The sequence below is a fragment of the Centroberyx affinis genome, unplaced genomic scaffold (assembly GCF_046629955.1).
Source record: "Centroberyx affinis isolate AG114_WGS23_722 - 3 ecotype Tasmania unplaced genomic scaffold, CSIRO-AGI_Caff_v1 ptg003191l_1, whole genome shotgun sequence".
In the NCBI taxonomy this organism is placed as follows: domain Eukaryota; kingdom Metazoa; phylum Chordata; class Actinopteri; order Beryciformes; family Berycidae; genus Centroberyx; species Centroberyx affinis.
Window position 1 is genome coordinate 97,499 of NW_027281234.1, and position 15,685 is coordinate 113,183.

General features: G+C 45.0%; 1 protein-coding gene across 1 annotated transcript; it reads left to right on the forward strand.

Annotated features, from left to right (window-relative positions):
- Positions 1 to 811: 811 nt before the first annotated feature.
- Positions 812 to 12,150, forward strand: LOC139660015 (cytochrome P450 2J1-like; the record flags this gene model as incomplete). Its single annotated transcript, XM_071538051.1, has 4 exons — positions 812 to 976; positions 4,068 to 4,230; positions 4,481 to 4,630; positions 11,990 to 12,150. Coding segments are annotated over exons 1-4 (639 nt in total), but the record flags the coding sequence as incomplete, so codon positions are not given.
- Positions 12,151 to 15,685: the final 3,535 nt, after the last annotated feature.

The window sequence follows — 15,685 nt, forward strand, 5'->3', positions numbered from 1 at the left end:
CTGCATTAGATTCAATAGCAGGCCTAAAAAAACCTCACTGTTTGAATGGCAGTCTCTTGTAATGATAATCTTGCAAAAGACCTCTAAAATCACAGTCTGAATGCTGTGGTGGTCATGCACACACGTGATGTCCCACTTGGTGCTGTTCTTGTTCAAAAGCTTTGTGAGAGAGGAGTGGAGGAGCCTGAATAGCAGGCTTCAAAAAACAAATGTTATGTTACACTGGTGGCCTCTCTGTAGGGGAAAGTGGAAAACAAAGGTGGACCTTTAACTCTTCCAGTCGGGTTGTTTGTTCTACTTGGTGCATGAGTGTATGTGTGTGTGTGTGTGTGTGTTGTGTGTTAGGGAACTCTTCCGGACAGATTAGAATAAATAAATTAACAATTCTAAGACAAATTCTTACTTAGTAGACACCCTCAATGCAATCGGCAAATCTTTTACCATATAAATTTTAGGCATATTTGCATATGTTTTTGAAGATTTTGACTTGTAGAGGGAATATCATTTTTAGAATTTTCTCCACCTATATAACTCATGTAAAGGTTAAAAATGGTACAAAATGTTTAGTTGTCACAGCCTACTATCAGTGCAGTATCAGAAGCTCCGGCAATAATGTAATAAGCAATCAAAGGTCACTCTCTCTCTCACACACACACACACACACACACATTATAACATTTCCCGGCAGCGTCGACTGGCCCAGTCGAGCACTCATGTTACGGCAGTCAAAACAGAATAACAAACACTTAACATCTGCTGCTCCTAAAAATAACAAATGGAAACACTATATGACGTAATAGCCCTGGAATGGATGGACGGGAGGAGTGTTTTGATATTTGTGTGTGTTTTCTTGTTGTGTGCTGATGTTTTGAAGAACAGAGTCCCGAGAAACTTTCCTCCTGGACCATGGTCTCTTCCTCTGATTGGTGACCTTCATCGCATCAAACCCAGCGAAATACACCTGGATTTCACCAAGGTAGGTAATGTTACTTAGTTCTGGCCTTCAGTTCTGATTCTGTCACATTTGAAGCCGTTATAAAATACCCGATAAACACTGCGACCATGTAGCGGAAACAGAATCAATAGCCTGCAATAGACACTTCCTGATGGATCAAGGTCATCCATCAATCCAAGAATGCCAAGTCGATATGGGTCTACAGAACTTGAATGGATATAAACGGTCTTTCACATTCAAATCAACGTTCCTGGATGGTCGGATTGGCGGCCATTTTTATGTGAGGCTAGCTTCCGTATGAACCGACTTCAAGTCACTGCAGGTGAGAGGTTCTACAGCAAGAACCAAAGCAGTGGAAAACTGGCATTGCAGCTGAATTAAGTTGTCACCCTGCTTCCACTGAGCTCTTTTACCAGCTGCTGCAGTCTTTGTAAGTAACGTAGGTCAAAGGTTTTGACATCTGTGCAGTTAGTGGAAGTGGTTAAAGCTGAATTCATCAGTTTCAGCCGATGTCCATTAGCTGGTTGAAGTTAGCGAATGCTAACTTTTCATCTCCACTAAAGCTAGGCTAAGCTATGTTAGTTTATATCATTTAAGGGGTTTAAGTTGATGATGCTTACCAGCTAGGTTTGCTAATATGCTGGTTTTGACGAGAAGAGCTAGCGAGAAAAGCACAATCTTTGATAGTGCTACGTTAACCTTGTCGCTAACGCCAGCTTTCCAGAGTTCTGGCTGTGAGACGAGTGCGCAGGGACCGTCTAAAAAGTGCAACACCGAAAAGAGGTACTACAAAAATATTCAATAACTTCACTCCTATACAGTGTAGTGTCACTTCACACGTCAATGGTCTCCTGTTGGTTATAATACAACACTTAGTTTGGAAAAATGTGCTTTTGCATAATTTTGGGGATTTTTTTAATATATATATATATCAGAGAGATATATATATATATTTATATATATATATATATATATATATATATGTGTGTGTGTGTGTATATATACATAAGTTTGTCAAAACAAGCATGAAGTGAAGCCAAAAAAAGAAACAAAAATGCTGTGCTGCAAAACTTGTGCAACTGAAATAAACATTTGTCCATATTTTTTTCATTTTTTGATTTTTGATACAGATCTCAAATATTTTTTTCCTTACAGATAAAAGTAGTCACCAATTTTCTTTTTCATGTGAAAATAAGGATTGTGGATTTATTCATTAATAATGTACAGTAAGATGTGTGGTATAGCTATTCAAGGAGTGTTTGTTTGCCATATTTATTTTTCAATTTTCATATAATTTTAACTCATCAATATGTTGTTTCAGAGTCTCAATTCATGTCTTAAGGCCACTGCTTTGAGTGACTGAATTGTTTGTGCTGAATGTTTTTTTTTGCCGTGAATTTGTTATGTATATAAGGATGTATAACAATATATATATATATATATATATATACAGTATACACACACACACACACACACACACACACACACACACACACATATATATATATATATATATATATATACTGTATATATATATATATAATGTGTGTGTGTGTGTGTAGTTTCTTGAAGGTTAAATGAGTGAACTAGTTTTGATGGCTCTTCTCTTGATGTATGTGAAACTATATTTTTATTCAAGACAAATACACCATACAAAAGTTTCACCAAATCACATGATACTTTATACCAATGTAACTTGGAATCCTCACCACACAGAAAATTGGACAACACCTGTCAAAAGTGATTGTATATCTTTTCACTTATTGGTCATAAAAACAAATGGAGGTTCACAAATAATTTCCTAAAAAATATTTTTATTTTGGGACTGTAATGCACCAATAAACTGTTCAGAGTGAACCCCACTTTTCAACTACTGACCACTGGGAAGGGCTCCTAAACCAAACTTTCATCCTTCTCAGAAGAAGCAGTTTAGTAAATATAAGATGGATTGTGCGTTTGAGTCTGTATGTCAATTCATGAAAGTAGCCTAAACCAATGTTGTGGTTTGTGGAAAGCAAATAGGACACCGTCTTACATGGTTTCAATGCTAAAGAGATTCTGCTTAAAATTAATCAAAATTAAGCAAAAAATCTTTAAAAACTAGGTGGTTTCGTATAACCATCAGGGGTCTCCTGGTGTATGACGTGAATTTGGGACCACTACACTTTATCTTAAAAAACATTAAGACCATTAAAAACAAAGACATTTTCCAAACTAAGTGTTGTAGTATAACCAACTGGAGACCATTGATGTTTGAAGTGATTTTGGTGACACTACACTGTATAAGAGTGAAGTTATTGAATATTTTTCTCGATAAAAATTCCCCCAAATTATGCAAAAGCACATTTTTCCAAACGTGTTGTAGTTAAGTGTTGTAGTATAGTCCTATGGATGTGGGGATGCATGTTTTATTTGTTCTAGTTGTCTTGTGAAGTGGGGTCCGAAACCTGCGTCCTGATGGGGATAGTTCATATTGGCTGTTGAGTGGATGAGTAGTGTCTTCTATGATCCGGTTTGCCTTGTGTATCACACGTGATTTGAACAGTGATGTAATGTCCTGGCATTTGATTCTGCAGATTTTGCTTGAGATATTAATGATTTTTCTTATCTTGTTTTTATTGACTTGTTTTAGTGTTAAGGAACTAAACTATAAACTATAATTTATAGTATAAATAAGTATACAAATTTGTATAAAAGTTATACTATAAAATAAACTTAAACTTAACTAGGCGAGGAATCCAAAGTGTGACTACCCAATTTAGCTACCAGCGTTTGATAAATGAAAACTTGCATCTTTAGGATTTCCTTAATTTGTGGCCTACCTGGTGTTTTTATCTTCAACCAGAGCCACATGGCTGTTTAGTTTGGCTGCTTAGGAAGCTGTTTTAATTGTGTCACCTCAAAGACCTGACCACAAATCCCAAAGACTAAACTAGCAGTGGATATGGGGACAAATGCATGAAACTAATGGAGAATACAGTGGCTGCTAGCTTAGTGTATCTAACATATTCCTTTCATATTCCTCATCCATTGTATCTTCCCACTGAGCTCTACAATGTGAAGAGGCCACTCAATGTTGGACCACAATACCAATCTGCTGTTTCTCTCTCAGTTTGCAGAGAAATATGGAAACATTTTCAGCCTTCGACTCTTTGGTGGAAGGATTGTGATAATCAACGGGTACAAGCTTGTGAGAGAAGCCTTGGTCGAAAAAGGGGAGGATTACACAGATCGCCCTGTCATACCGCTGTTTCAGGAAACGTTTGGGAATAAAGGTAGTGTGTGTTGCATTTTGTCTGAAAATGTTGCCAGTGATTGTACCTAAGTCTACTCAGGACAGTAGTATCAGATAGGACCCAGAAATACGTAATGTGTCTATTATTGATTTTAAATAAAATTAAAAAGTTATTGGAAAAAATTGCCTTTGAGACCATCTCAAGAGTACTGTTTTATATTAACACCTCTTTTGTGCTTGCACCTCTTTTGTGCTTGCTTTCAGTCTACGCTGTTTTATGTTCCCAACAGGTTTAGTGGCATCAAATGGCTATCCGTGGAAGCAGCAGCGGAGATTTGCTCTCCATACACTCAGGAACTTTGGTGTGGGCAAGAAGACCCTCGAACCATCCATCCAGCAGGAGTGCCATTATCTGAATGAGTCCTTTGCTCATCAACAAGGTATTACACAAATGGTGGAAAACGCTGTCTCAGGAAATGCTCCAGAATCTCCTGTAAGTGCTTAATTGGTTAAGACGTGGGAACAGGGCTGACCAAGGGAGATACATTTACATCCTTTTCATGGTCAACAAACCGTTCTGTGACCGTGCGTGTCCTGTGGATGGGAGTATTGTCATGTTGGAAAATTGGACCATTTGACATTTTCTACTGCTTAGTACACCAATGCTTGTGTTCTTTGTACCACTTCACTTGCAAAGGTGTATTTTTATGTGTAATAAGGGGTTTATGCACTGTAACCCAAGTATCCCTCTCTATGAACTTTTATTTCATGTCAGTGAACCTGTAACCATTGATTATCTACCCTTGGGTCAGGAGCATTATACCAAATTAACCACACCTGTGTGGGGGCTGCGTCACCAGCAGCACACTATATCTCTGCTGCGCACCCACACAATCACTCTCTTTTTATCCTCCTGGTCGGTAAGAGCATGTACTGAGAAGTCGTCACAAAACTTGTTACTTTCACGGTTGTTTAGCTTTCTTGCGGGCTGCTTTGGGCACCCCGGTGGCGTCCCGTGATTGCGCTGAGAGCGCAGATATTGAGTGTTTGTTTGTTATTACCTGTTTTGCTGCTGTGATTTCTTTCTTAGAGGGAAAGAGACGCGCTTGGATTCGCGCTGGTGAGTGAGAGAGAGGGGGTTCTTTTCTCTTTTCTTCTCTCTTCAACCATGTGTGTGTGTGGGGTACATATCGGGCTGTGGGTGTTTCCCCAGTTGCATTGATTTAAAGGGGGATTGCCTCACTTTATTTTTGCCCTGCAAAAAAAAAAAAAAAGACCCATACATATACGCATTTTTGCTGGTAATTTTGTTTTGCTAATTAACAGCTGGAGATGGCATCCCAGGAGGGTGATGCAAGAGATAGTGGTCCGGACGAGGTGATGCCGCCGGGCCAGGTTGAGGTTCCTCCTGATGCAGGTGTACTGGCAAAGGGGAGGAAGTGCTCCAGGAAGAGGAAGTGGACAGAACCCGTCCCAGTCTGTGATCCACGGGTGGACCTCATGCAGAGGCAGTTGGAGGAAATGCGTAAGACCATAGAAAATATGGCTGCAAGTCAGCATCAATTGCTTGCGCTGCAGAGTGGGAGGGGTCAGGGTCCCCCCCAGCGCACCCATCCTGACACCCTGTCCCTTACGGCCTCAGATAATCTGGATAAGACCGATGGCTCTGGCCACGGCTCCTCTGAGGGTGAGGATGATTTTGATGGAATGGATAATGCCGATGCCAATTCCCGGGTAGGTAAGACCTCCTCCTCGGGGGCTGATGAGTTGTCAGTCGAGTCTTTGGTCTCGCGTGCTGCAGTGGCGGCTGGTGTCCCCCCTCCACCATCCCCTCCTAGGGCTTCGGCGCTGGACCGAGACCCACGGGGGCTGAGACAGCCTCCATTGCCAGTGTTTCCGGATTTTGTCAAGCATCTGCGGATGTCTTGGGCAAAACCTAGGGAGGTGGCAGCTCCCCGCTCGGCGCTCGCCATTCTCGGTGGGGCTGCAGAGCATGGTTTGGACGGAACCACGAAGGTTGGTTCGACCTTTGCAATGTTGGCTGGGGCCACAGCCTCTGGCAGTAGGGATGCTCATCACCCTAATAAGAGGTGCCGTGCCACCGACGGGTTGGTGGTGAAGGCTTTTCAGTCAACAGCCATGGCCTCTAGGCTGGCTAATACTAATGCTCTCCTCTTGGTGTACTTGGAGGGTCTGATAAGAGACTTGGAGTCCAAAGACCCAGTGGACCTTATGTCAGAGATGGCAAAGGTCATTGATGTGGTGATACAGGGTGCGAGTGCTCAGGCTAGGGTCTTGGGTAACACTCTAGCCCGGTTGACCCTAGCTTGGAGACACGTTTGGATGAGCCAGTCTGCTCTGGTGGAGGCGGACCGGGCTGCTGTGTTGGAGGCTGGTATAACCCCCGGTGAGGTGTTTGGGCCTGCAGCGGAGGCTGCGTTGGATGAAGCCCAGAAGGTTAGGGTGAGGGCACAGTCTATCCATCAACCGGCACAGTCAAGACCCCCATCTCGGGGATCCCAGGGGAGGCGTGCTGGCCTCCAGCGGTCTAGCTTTGCAGAGCGGGGCCCTTCCCGGGGGTCTGGCAATTTCAGGCAGAGTTTTGCCCCACAGCAGGTGCAAGGCCGCCAGCGCCCCCGCCCACGCTCTAGGGAGCAAACCTCTCGTTCATCCTTCAAGCCGCAGCAGCGTACCTGACGGTGCGCAGCCTCTGGCGCCGGCTTTTTCCGCTTCTCACCTCTCTGCCTGGCGTCAGTGCACTTCATGCGTGATCAGCACCCTGGAGCGCAGATACCGCTTGCAGTTTGCAACCAGGCCCCCTTGTTTTCGAGGCGTTCTGGAGACCAAGGTGAGGGACAAATCTCGTTCTGCTGTTTTGGCCAACGAGATTTCTGCCTTACTGAAAAAAGGTGCAATAAGGCCCCTGTCCCAAGGGGAGATGGGACAGGGTTTTTATTTGGGTTATTTTCTGGTGCCGAAACGGGACGGGGGGGTTCCGCCCCATCCTCAATTTAAAGCGGCTGAACAAGTACCTCAAGGTTCTTCCCTTTCGGATGCTCAGGTTGAGAGCACTCTTTCAGTCTATCAGGACAGGCGACTGGTTCACAGCAGTGGACCTTTGCGACGCATATTTCCACATCCCCATTTTTCCAGATCACAGGCGGTTCCTCAGGTTCGCCTTTCAAGGAAGAGCCTTCGAGTACACGGTCCTTCCATTTGGCCTGTCTCTGTCTCCACGCACCTTCACAAAGTGTATGGATGCGGCACTGGTCCTCCTGCATCAGGTAGGCATACGGATCTGCAACTACCTGGACGATTGGCTGGTTTGTGCTCAGTCAGAGAGCCAGGCTCGAGCTCACACAGAGGCTGTGCTGGCTCATCTCCTCTCCCTTGGGTTGCATCTGAACCCGGAGAAGAGCCACCTCAACCCGACAAGAAAAATCAGGTATCTGGGGCTTATGCTGGACTCTGTGTCAATGAGGGCGTGTCTGACACAGGAGAGGAGGGGAGCAATTATGGAGTGCATTGCCAGCTGTGTTCCCGGCAGGTCAGTGTCAGTGGCAAGGTGCCAGAGGTTGTTGGGCCTCTTTGCGGCGGCCGCCCAGGTCGTGCCGTTGGGCCTATTGCACACTCGCCCCCTTCAGCGGTGGTTCATAAGTCAAAGGGTGTGTCCAAGGAAGGACAAATCGAAGTTGCTTGTTCTGCCTCAGAAGAGCCGAGGGGTCCTCAAGTGGTGGAGCCGGTCCTTGGCTGTCAGAGAAGGGATTCCCCTGGGCCAAGGCTCCTCCAGGGTGACCATAACCACCGACGCCTCCCTCTTAGGCTGGGGTGCAGTCTGGGAAGGGAGGTCCGTTTGGGGGCACTGGGGTCCTGCGCAGCAGGGGTTGCATGTGAACCTCCTCGAAATGGAGGCAGTCAGCCTGGCTTTGAAGCACTTCCTCCCAGCTGTGTTGGGACGGCAGGTGTTGGTGAGGACCGACAGCACTGCAGTGGTGTCTTACATAAATCGGCAGGGTGGGGTGAGGTCCCTGTCCCTGCATGCAAGAGCACTGCAGCTCCTTTTGTGGGCGCAGGCCCACGGTGCCTCCCTGAGGGCTTTTCATCTCCCGGGGTCTCAGAATGTGGCAGCAGACCTCTTGTCACGGGGTGGTCCCCATCCGGGTGAGTGGGGCTTGCACCCACAGATTGTGGGGAGAATTTGGGGCCGCTTCGGGAGGGCAGGGGTGGACCTTTTTGCTGCAGAAGGCAACACTCATTGCCCCTTGTGGTTTTCGATTCAGGGTCCACCAGGGCCACTAGGGACGGATGCCCTGAGTCTTCCATGGCCGCAAGGCAGGCTATATGCTTTCCCCCCGCTTCCTCTCCTTCCAGCCTTGCTGGCAAGGATCAGATTGCTGGGAGCTCGGGTGCTCTTAGTGGCCCCGAACTGGCCACAGAGACCATGGATGGCAGGGATCGTGGAACTGCTGGAGGGCAGCCCATGGCCTCTCCCAGTCAGGCCGGACATGTTGTCACAGGTGCGAGGGCAGATTTGGCACCCGAAACCCCAGGTTCTGAGCCTTCATGTGTGGCCCTTGAACGGCAGCGTTTGCAGGGCCTCGGCTTAGGCAGGGATGTAATAGACACTCTGCAAGCCTCCCGGGCTCTCTCCACCAGACTGCAGTATAGCAGCAAGTGGAGAGGGATTGGTGTGCTTCTACTGGGGAAAACCCCACGACTTGTGGCATCTCTGTGATCCTGTCTTTTCTTCAGCGCCTTTTCACCATGGGGCGGGCAGAATCCACACTTAGGGGCTACCTGGCCGCTATCTCTACAGGTCATGATAGGTGTGATGGGGTGTCCCCTGGGGCTCACCCTTTGGCATCACGGTTTTTGAAGGGGGTGAGGAGAAGCAGACCGTCTCGGCGGCATCTTCTCCCCACCTGGGACCTTCAGGTGGTGCTCAGGGCTCTTTGTCTGCCTCCTTTCGAGCCTTTATTAGGCCTTGATCTTCGGCTTCTTTCTTTGAAAACAGCCTTCCTTCTGGCTATTGTTTCGGCCAAGCGGGTGAGTGAGTTGAGTGCTCTGTCTGTGGATGGGGCTTGTCTCAGGTTTGGGGAAGGAGATGGGTCGGTCTATCTCCTTCCAAACCCAGCTTTTCTGCCTAAGGTTCTGACACGGGGATTTGTTTCTAAACCCCTGGTGCTGAATGCATTTCATCCTCCCCCACACCCCTATGCGGAGGCGGAGAGGCTTCACAAGTTGTGCCCGGTGAGGGCCCTTAGGTGCTATGTGAACCGCACCAGGTCCCTTCGGTCCTCTGATAGCCTTTTTGTCTCTCACGGGGGACAGCTCGTGGGCCCTGTTAAGGGGGGCGTCGTTGGAGGACATCTGCAGTGCAGCAGGTTGGGTATACGGTAGTCAATGGTTACAGGTTCACTGACATGAAATAAAACGAACGTTTATGTATGTAAACACGGTTTTATGAATGAAGTGAACCTGGAACCATTCATTGTCACTCGGCAGTGGAAGGTGGGCTCTGGGCTCTCCCTTCTGAGTCGGCTAAAAAGAGAGTGATTGTGTGGGTGTGCAGCAGAGATATAGTGTGCTGCTGGTGACGCCGCCCCCACACAGGTGTGGTTAATTTGGTATAATGCTCCTGACCCAAGGGTAGATAAGCAATGGTTCCAGGTTCACTTCATTCATAAAACCGTGTTTACATACGTAAACGTTCGTTTTCAAGGAACTGTTCTTGATGAAACTACCTGCTCGCACTTAGATTGACATGCATTTGACTGATTCAGAGTGGCAGACTTGCATCTCGCACCAATTCATGGGCATTGTGGCTTGGGAGTATGTAATTCTCTCCAAAATTGCGCCTAGTTGATGATGTATTTCCCTCTAATTTGCCAACATCAATTGAGCCTGATCCTTGTCAAACAAGTTGAGCATTCTCTAACAGTCTCCCCTCCATAGAGATATAACACTAGAGGAGACATGTCATAGAGAATTCCTATCCTGGAATGGGACCATATGGCAGCCATCTTACCTGGGTCAACTCAGTTGGCTGTAATTGTAATCAATGGTGATAGTGCCTTATGCTGCCATTATAATGCTAATATTTTTTTATTGAGACATCACCACTATTTTTAATTTAGCTCACTGTATGCAAGACAACTGTGACTGTCTAAAATGGTACCAAACATGAGCATTTTTTGTAGTTTGTAGATAAAAATAGCTAAACTATGTTAAGTAATTCTGTTTTCAATCATCTTCTGGAAGTATTTTAATGGTGCATTTACTTTACAGAAACTATGAATCCTATTTTCAAGAAGACTTTATAATTCTCAGATTTCTTTGGTACTCTTTGGTGCTGAGTAGTTGTATTAAGAGTATATATGAAAATCTGCTTATTTGTAATGTAAAACCCCCAAATGATCTGTTGTTGTAGCAATAGACAGATGTTGGCAGCAATTAAATATCACCATCACTGAAACACACCTAACAATACACCCAGATAAAATATACAATAAAAGGCAAATGTAATGCCATTAAGTGGTTAGTGTGACAGCTTTAAGCCAATTTAAGCAGGTAATAATAGACATAGCCCCTCACTTTTTTTTTTAAACTTTATTAGCAGGACATCTTAGCCTACAATTATGATTACAATCCATAAAGAAATAATTTATATAGATGCCATCATGTAAACAAGTAGGCTACTACAGTAAAAACAAACATCTCGACACTTGAATCAACTAAAAATCCACAGTAACCTATACAGATATGCAAATAAATGACCGCTCTGTCTGCCACCACACGCCACTATGTGTCACTTCCATCATTAAGGTGCGTCTTGGCAGAAATAGCCTGCAATTAATTTTTAAAAAAATCGGTGCATTTTCAGCAGCAGTGCCGCTACTGAGTACTATACAAATACTATAGAAAACACTATAGAACGTATTTTTAGCATGGCGGGTCATGACTTTACGGTGGCGACCTGCCACAGTAGAAGGGGAAACACTGGTTGGACACAATGCTGTATGATGTGTGCTGACTGTTCTCAGAAACAACGTGTTTGTATGGCAGCAGAGAGCTAGCCAACTAACATACAGCTGAAATGTAAGGATTGCATCCAAAAGCCAACTAACGTTAGCTAACGTTAACACATACCATTACAAACTATTTCAAATAGAACTTCAGTCTGTTAGCTACTACTAGCCGGAAATGTTGTGTTTTAAGTTGTGTCAGTTAAATCTAGCATATAAGACATATCTTCTACTCTACTGACGTGTGGAAGGTGATGCCAGCTTCTCTGGTCTCTTTGGTACTTTTAGTGCAGCAGTTTGGTCCAGATCAGGACCACAGTTGTTGCTTCCCATAGACAGCTGTTGTAGTTCCAGGTAAACTGGACCCAGGTAAGATGGCAGACGATTATCCCACGATTATCCCACGCTTAATGACGTCATGTCTAGTGTTATATCTCTATGCTCCCCTCTCTCAAATTCACTGAAATCTCTTCTTTGAGCTGTGGTAGTCAAAATATTGGATACTTGGGTCTGCCCAGCATTTTTACACATGACTCTAAGCATGATGGGATGTTAATTGCTTGATTATCTGAGGAACCACAACTGTGTTCAAACTCAAATGTATACTTAATTTTGGCAGTTAGCCGTGGTATGTATTTGTTATATCTACTTGTTATGATCATGCATAATCAATATAAAATAGTGCTTTTCCTTGCTTGCGGCCCATCATATGTTGTACGTTTTGACCATTGGCCGTATGTTTCACAATGTTTGGGTCTCTTTCGCATTTTTCAGGTGAGCCCTTCAATGCCCAGCTGCTGGTGAACAAGGCTGTATCCAACGTAGTCTGTTGCTTGGTGTTTGGGGATCGCTTTGAGTACAGTGACAAGCAGTACCAGTCTATCCTTCAGGATTTCCATGAGTTGTTGTACTTAGAAGGAGGGACATGGGCACAGGTGAGCCTCTAAGTTACACGGAAGGACAGGCATTATGAGGATTTTTTATGTAAATTTAATGCAATAAAGTATAATAAGATCATTAAAGGCTACACCAGGCTATATCCAACCTGACCACAGAAACTGGCAATGAGCACTGAATGTTGAAGATCCCTGTGTGTGTGTGTGTGTGTGTGTGTGTGTGTGTGTGTGTGTGTGTGTGTGTGTGTGTGTGTGTGTGTGTGTGTGTGTGTGTGTGTGTGTGTGTGTGTGTGTGTGTGTGTGTGTGTGTGTGTGTGTGTGTGTGTATGCTTCCACCCATAGTCCAGGTTCAATTCAACGTATTTATTGACATAAACTGCAAATGTTTTGAATGAAACCAGGTGAAATTGTAGTACAGATATATGAGTCACTGGATCTGTAATAAATCTCAAGTTCATTAATTTTCTTATTGGCCACCATTAGAGAAGGTCAAAAATATATCTAAATGTATCTTGTTACAGATTACAAATACTCCAAAATGAATTACAAAATACTGTCAGGAAAGAAAAAAATTATTTAATTAAAATACTTGTGTGACTGGCCCGCTGCAGGGTGTCCGGTAAGAATTTGAACCAGATGTCTCTGTACGATCCAAGAATATTTATTGAGAAAGCAGTTGAATATGAATTTGCATCTTAAATGTTCTTGATCTTAATCTTCTGAAATGTAAGCAAGTTAACTAGAAATGTACATTAAACCTCATTATAATTACACAATTACAGGCCATAGTATTTCTATATCCATAATATTTACATTACTCTACATGCAGAAGACATGCATTTGGACATTAATGGAGCAAGCATCGTTAACTTAAACTGTATGTAATAGCTGATACCATATGCATAACATAACATGAATGGGATATTGAGGGTTAAATATTAGTTTTAGGTAATAGAATGGTAAAATAATGCACATTTCCCGTATAACTACAAAATGTACCACTATTAACTGTAGTGGGGAAATTGGTGAACTGTACCTTTTAAAGCTAGCCACATGCTTCAACATTGCAACTGACGCCAGGCTGTCACGTATGCATAGGTTCTATCACCCAAATATACAACCCAATTATCAACCAACTGAATAACTACACGCTAACTGCACATCAATATCACACTTAACACCACAACAGCAACATTATAACCAAGCAAGAGGAAAATGCTTGTCACAGATGATGATCTGGGCGATCTTCCCAACAGGCCACATTGCGCAAAGTAACTGTGGATCCACTGTCATTGCAGTGTGACCGACTTATAGGTCTGGTGTTTCCGAGGTCCACTTCTGGTGCGTTTGCAGGCCAGGAGGTAGTACTTGATAAAATGTTTCCAGAAGTGGTCTGCCAGTAACCGATTCGGGATACACCACTTGGGGTAATGATGCATTTGACCGCCTCATCAGCAGGCAGTTGGGGGTGACTGGGTCAGGATCTGCAATGCTGGATGAAACATAGCCAAGGGGCTTGGAGTTGAGGATGCCCTCAATCTCCGTCAGAACAGTCTTGAGCACTTCTTCGCTGACTGGGCACCTAGGGTCACCTGGAGTGCTGTTTCAGGGAACGAATCTCTCGTTCCCAACAGCCACTGAAATGGGGGGCGTTTGGTAATTTGGAATTAAATCTGATTTGCTGCTTGGCTAGTTGGGCTTGTAGGTCAGGGTGCAAGGTGGTGAACAAGGTGAGTGAGCTTTTCATCTAGGTCTCTAATGATTAGGTGTCAATGGTCGAGCACAGTTGGGTGGATTGTTTCAGGGTCGAGATGGGTGCTGTGACGTAACCGTCCTCCCACACAGATCAGCTGAGTTGTGCTGTCTAGCAGCAGCCGGCTACTGCTGGGTAGTAGTTTACCTTGTTCTGAGATGAGTGAGCTCTGATGGGAAGCAGTCTTGCTTTGCCTGCTGGAGGATAAGGTTCTCAGCTTCCCGGTAGTCACTGGCAGAGGGTGTGGAGTCAGCTGCCTAGTGTAGGTCTGGGCGGTGGCTTAGAGGAGATCTACTAGGGAAGTGAATGATCTGATATCAGGTACCATATCAGGTATCTTGGAACTAGGACTGAGGGTTGTGAAGTTGCAGATTGTTGCTTTTTTGAACTCTTCACTGCCTAGATAATTAGCTGGTGGAATTTCTGGCCACTGATCTGGCGCCTTGTGAAGGAGGGTAGGTCCCTGGTACCAACGACTCTGTGCCCCTAGCTCAGCCAGTGTCATTCCCTTAGTTATGTTGTCTGCTGGGTTGTTGGCCACGTACCGCCAGGTTTTACCATCAGTCCAATCCTGTATTTCAGCCACCCGGTGCCTACAAAGACTTTAAATCGTCAGGAATCTGTTTTAAGCCAGGTCAGCACTGTAGTCGAATTGGTCCATAGGATGACTTGGATGGGCAGAGTGAGCTCTGTGGTGGGAACTGAGGCCAACTGTACCCCTGTTAGAGCTGTACATAGGTCCAAGCGAGGGATGGTCCTGTTTTTAGGAGCCACATCATGATCTTGCAGTGAGGAAGGCTACCTCAACTTTACCACTCTTCGGGTCTAAGGTAGGCTACTGAGCCGCAGGCTTCTCTGAGGCATCACAAAACACATGAATGTCCCTCTGACTGCTTGGAGTGTCCAGTTCTGGACTGCTGTAGCATCTGGGAGGAGTGGGACAATTCACTTTCCCACTCCTTCCAGGTCTGAAGCAGGTCTTACGGTAGGTCAGGATCATTCCACTCTCTGTGCTTTGCCCACAGCTGTTGCACCACCACCTTAGCTGTTGTCGTGAAGGCAAGGCAAGGCAAGGGAAGTTTATTTATATAGCACATTTTGTACACAAAGGCAATACAAAGTGCTTTCCATAAGGTATATAAGACATTGAAGGGCACCAGATAGCCAAGGGAATCGTATTGACTGGCTAATATTTTGGTGTGCAGAGTGGTCTGTGGGAAGGTAATGGTTCTGAGATTGTATGATAGTGTCAGATGGGCAGTGCCGAAGAAGGACTAGTGCTGACTCCTGAACATCTGGCTGGGCCTGCGCTATCCAGACCTCAGCACTGTCAGACCTGGCGGTTGAGGGAAGATGGATGATAACTGCTGGGTGGCGGCTTGCCCGCTGGCGCAGCTCAAAATCCCCTCCTGCCAGGAGTGCTTGCAGCTTGTCTACCAGGGTCCTTGCTTCCTCTTCTGATGACTCTGTAGTAGGTTGTCCACATACGAGTTGAGAACTGATTCTCGCAGAGAGAGAGAGAGAGAGAGGCAGCGACTTAAACGGCACAACAGAATCAACCTGAAATACTTAACATGTTTGTGTAATTTGAACAAACGTAAATTCCTCAACACACAACATCTAACCAGAAATACTTCACTTAGAGATGGGCTGGGTGGACTGACAGACATTATCCAAGAGTTTGACTTTACGAACTTTACGAACATGGTCCATTTTCCATTCAGTGTGACAGTATAGGAATTAGGCTACTGAATATAGGCAACTATTTTGTCTGCCACCAGATAGTGATGTTAAAGTTCTTCATCACAAATCTGTCACAAG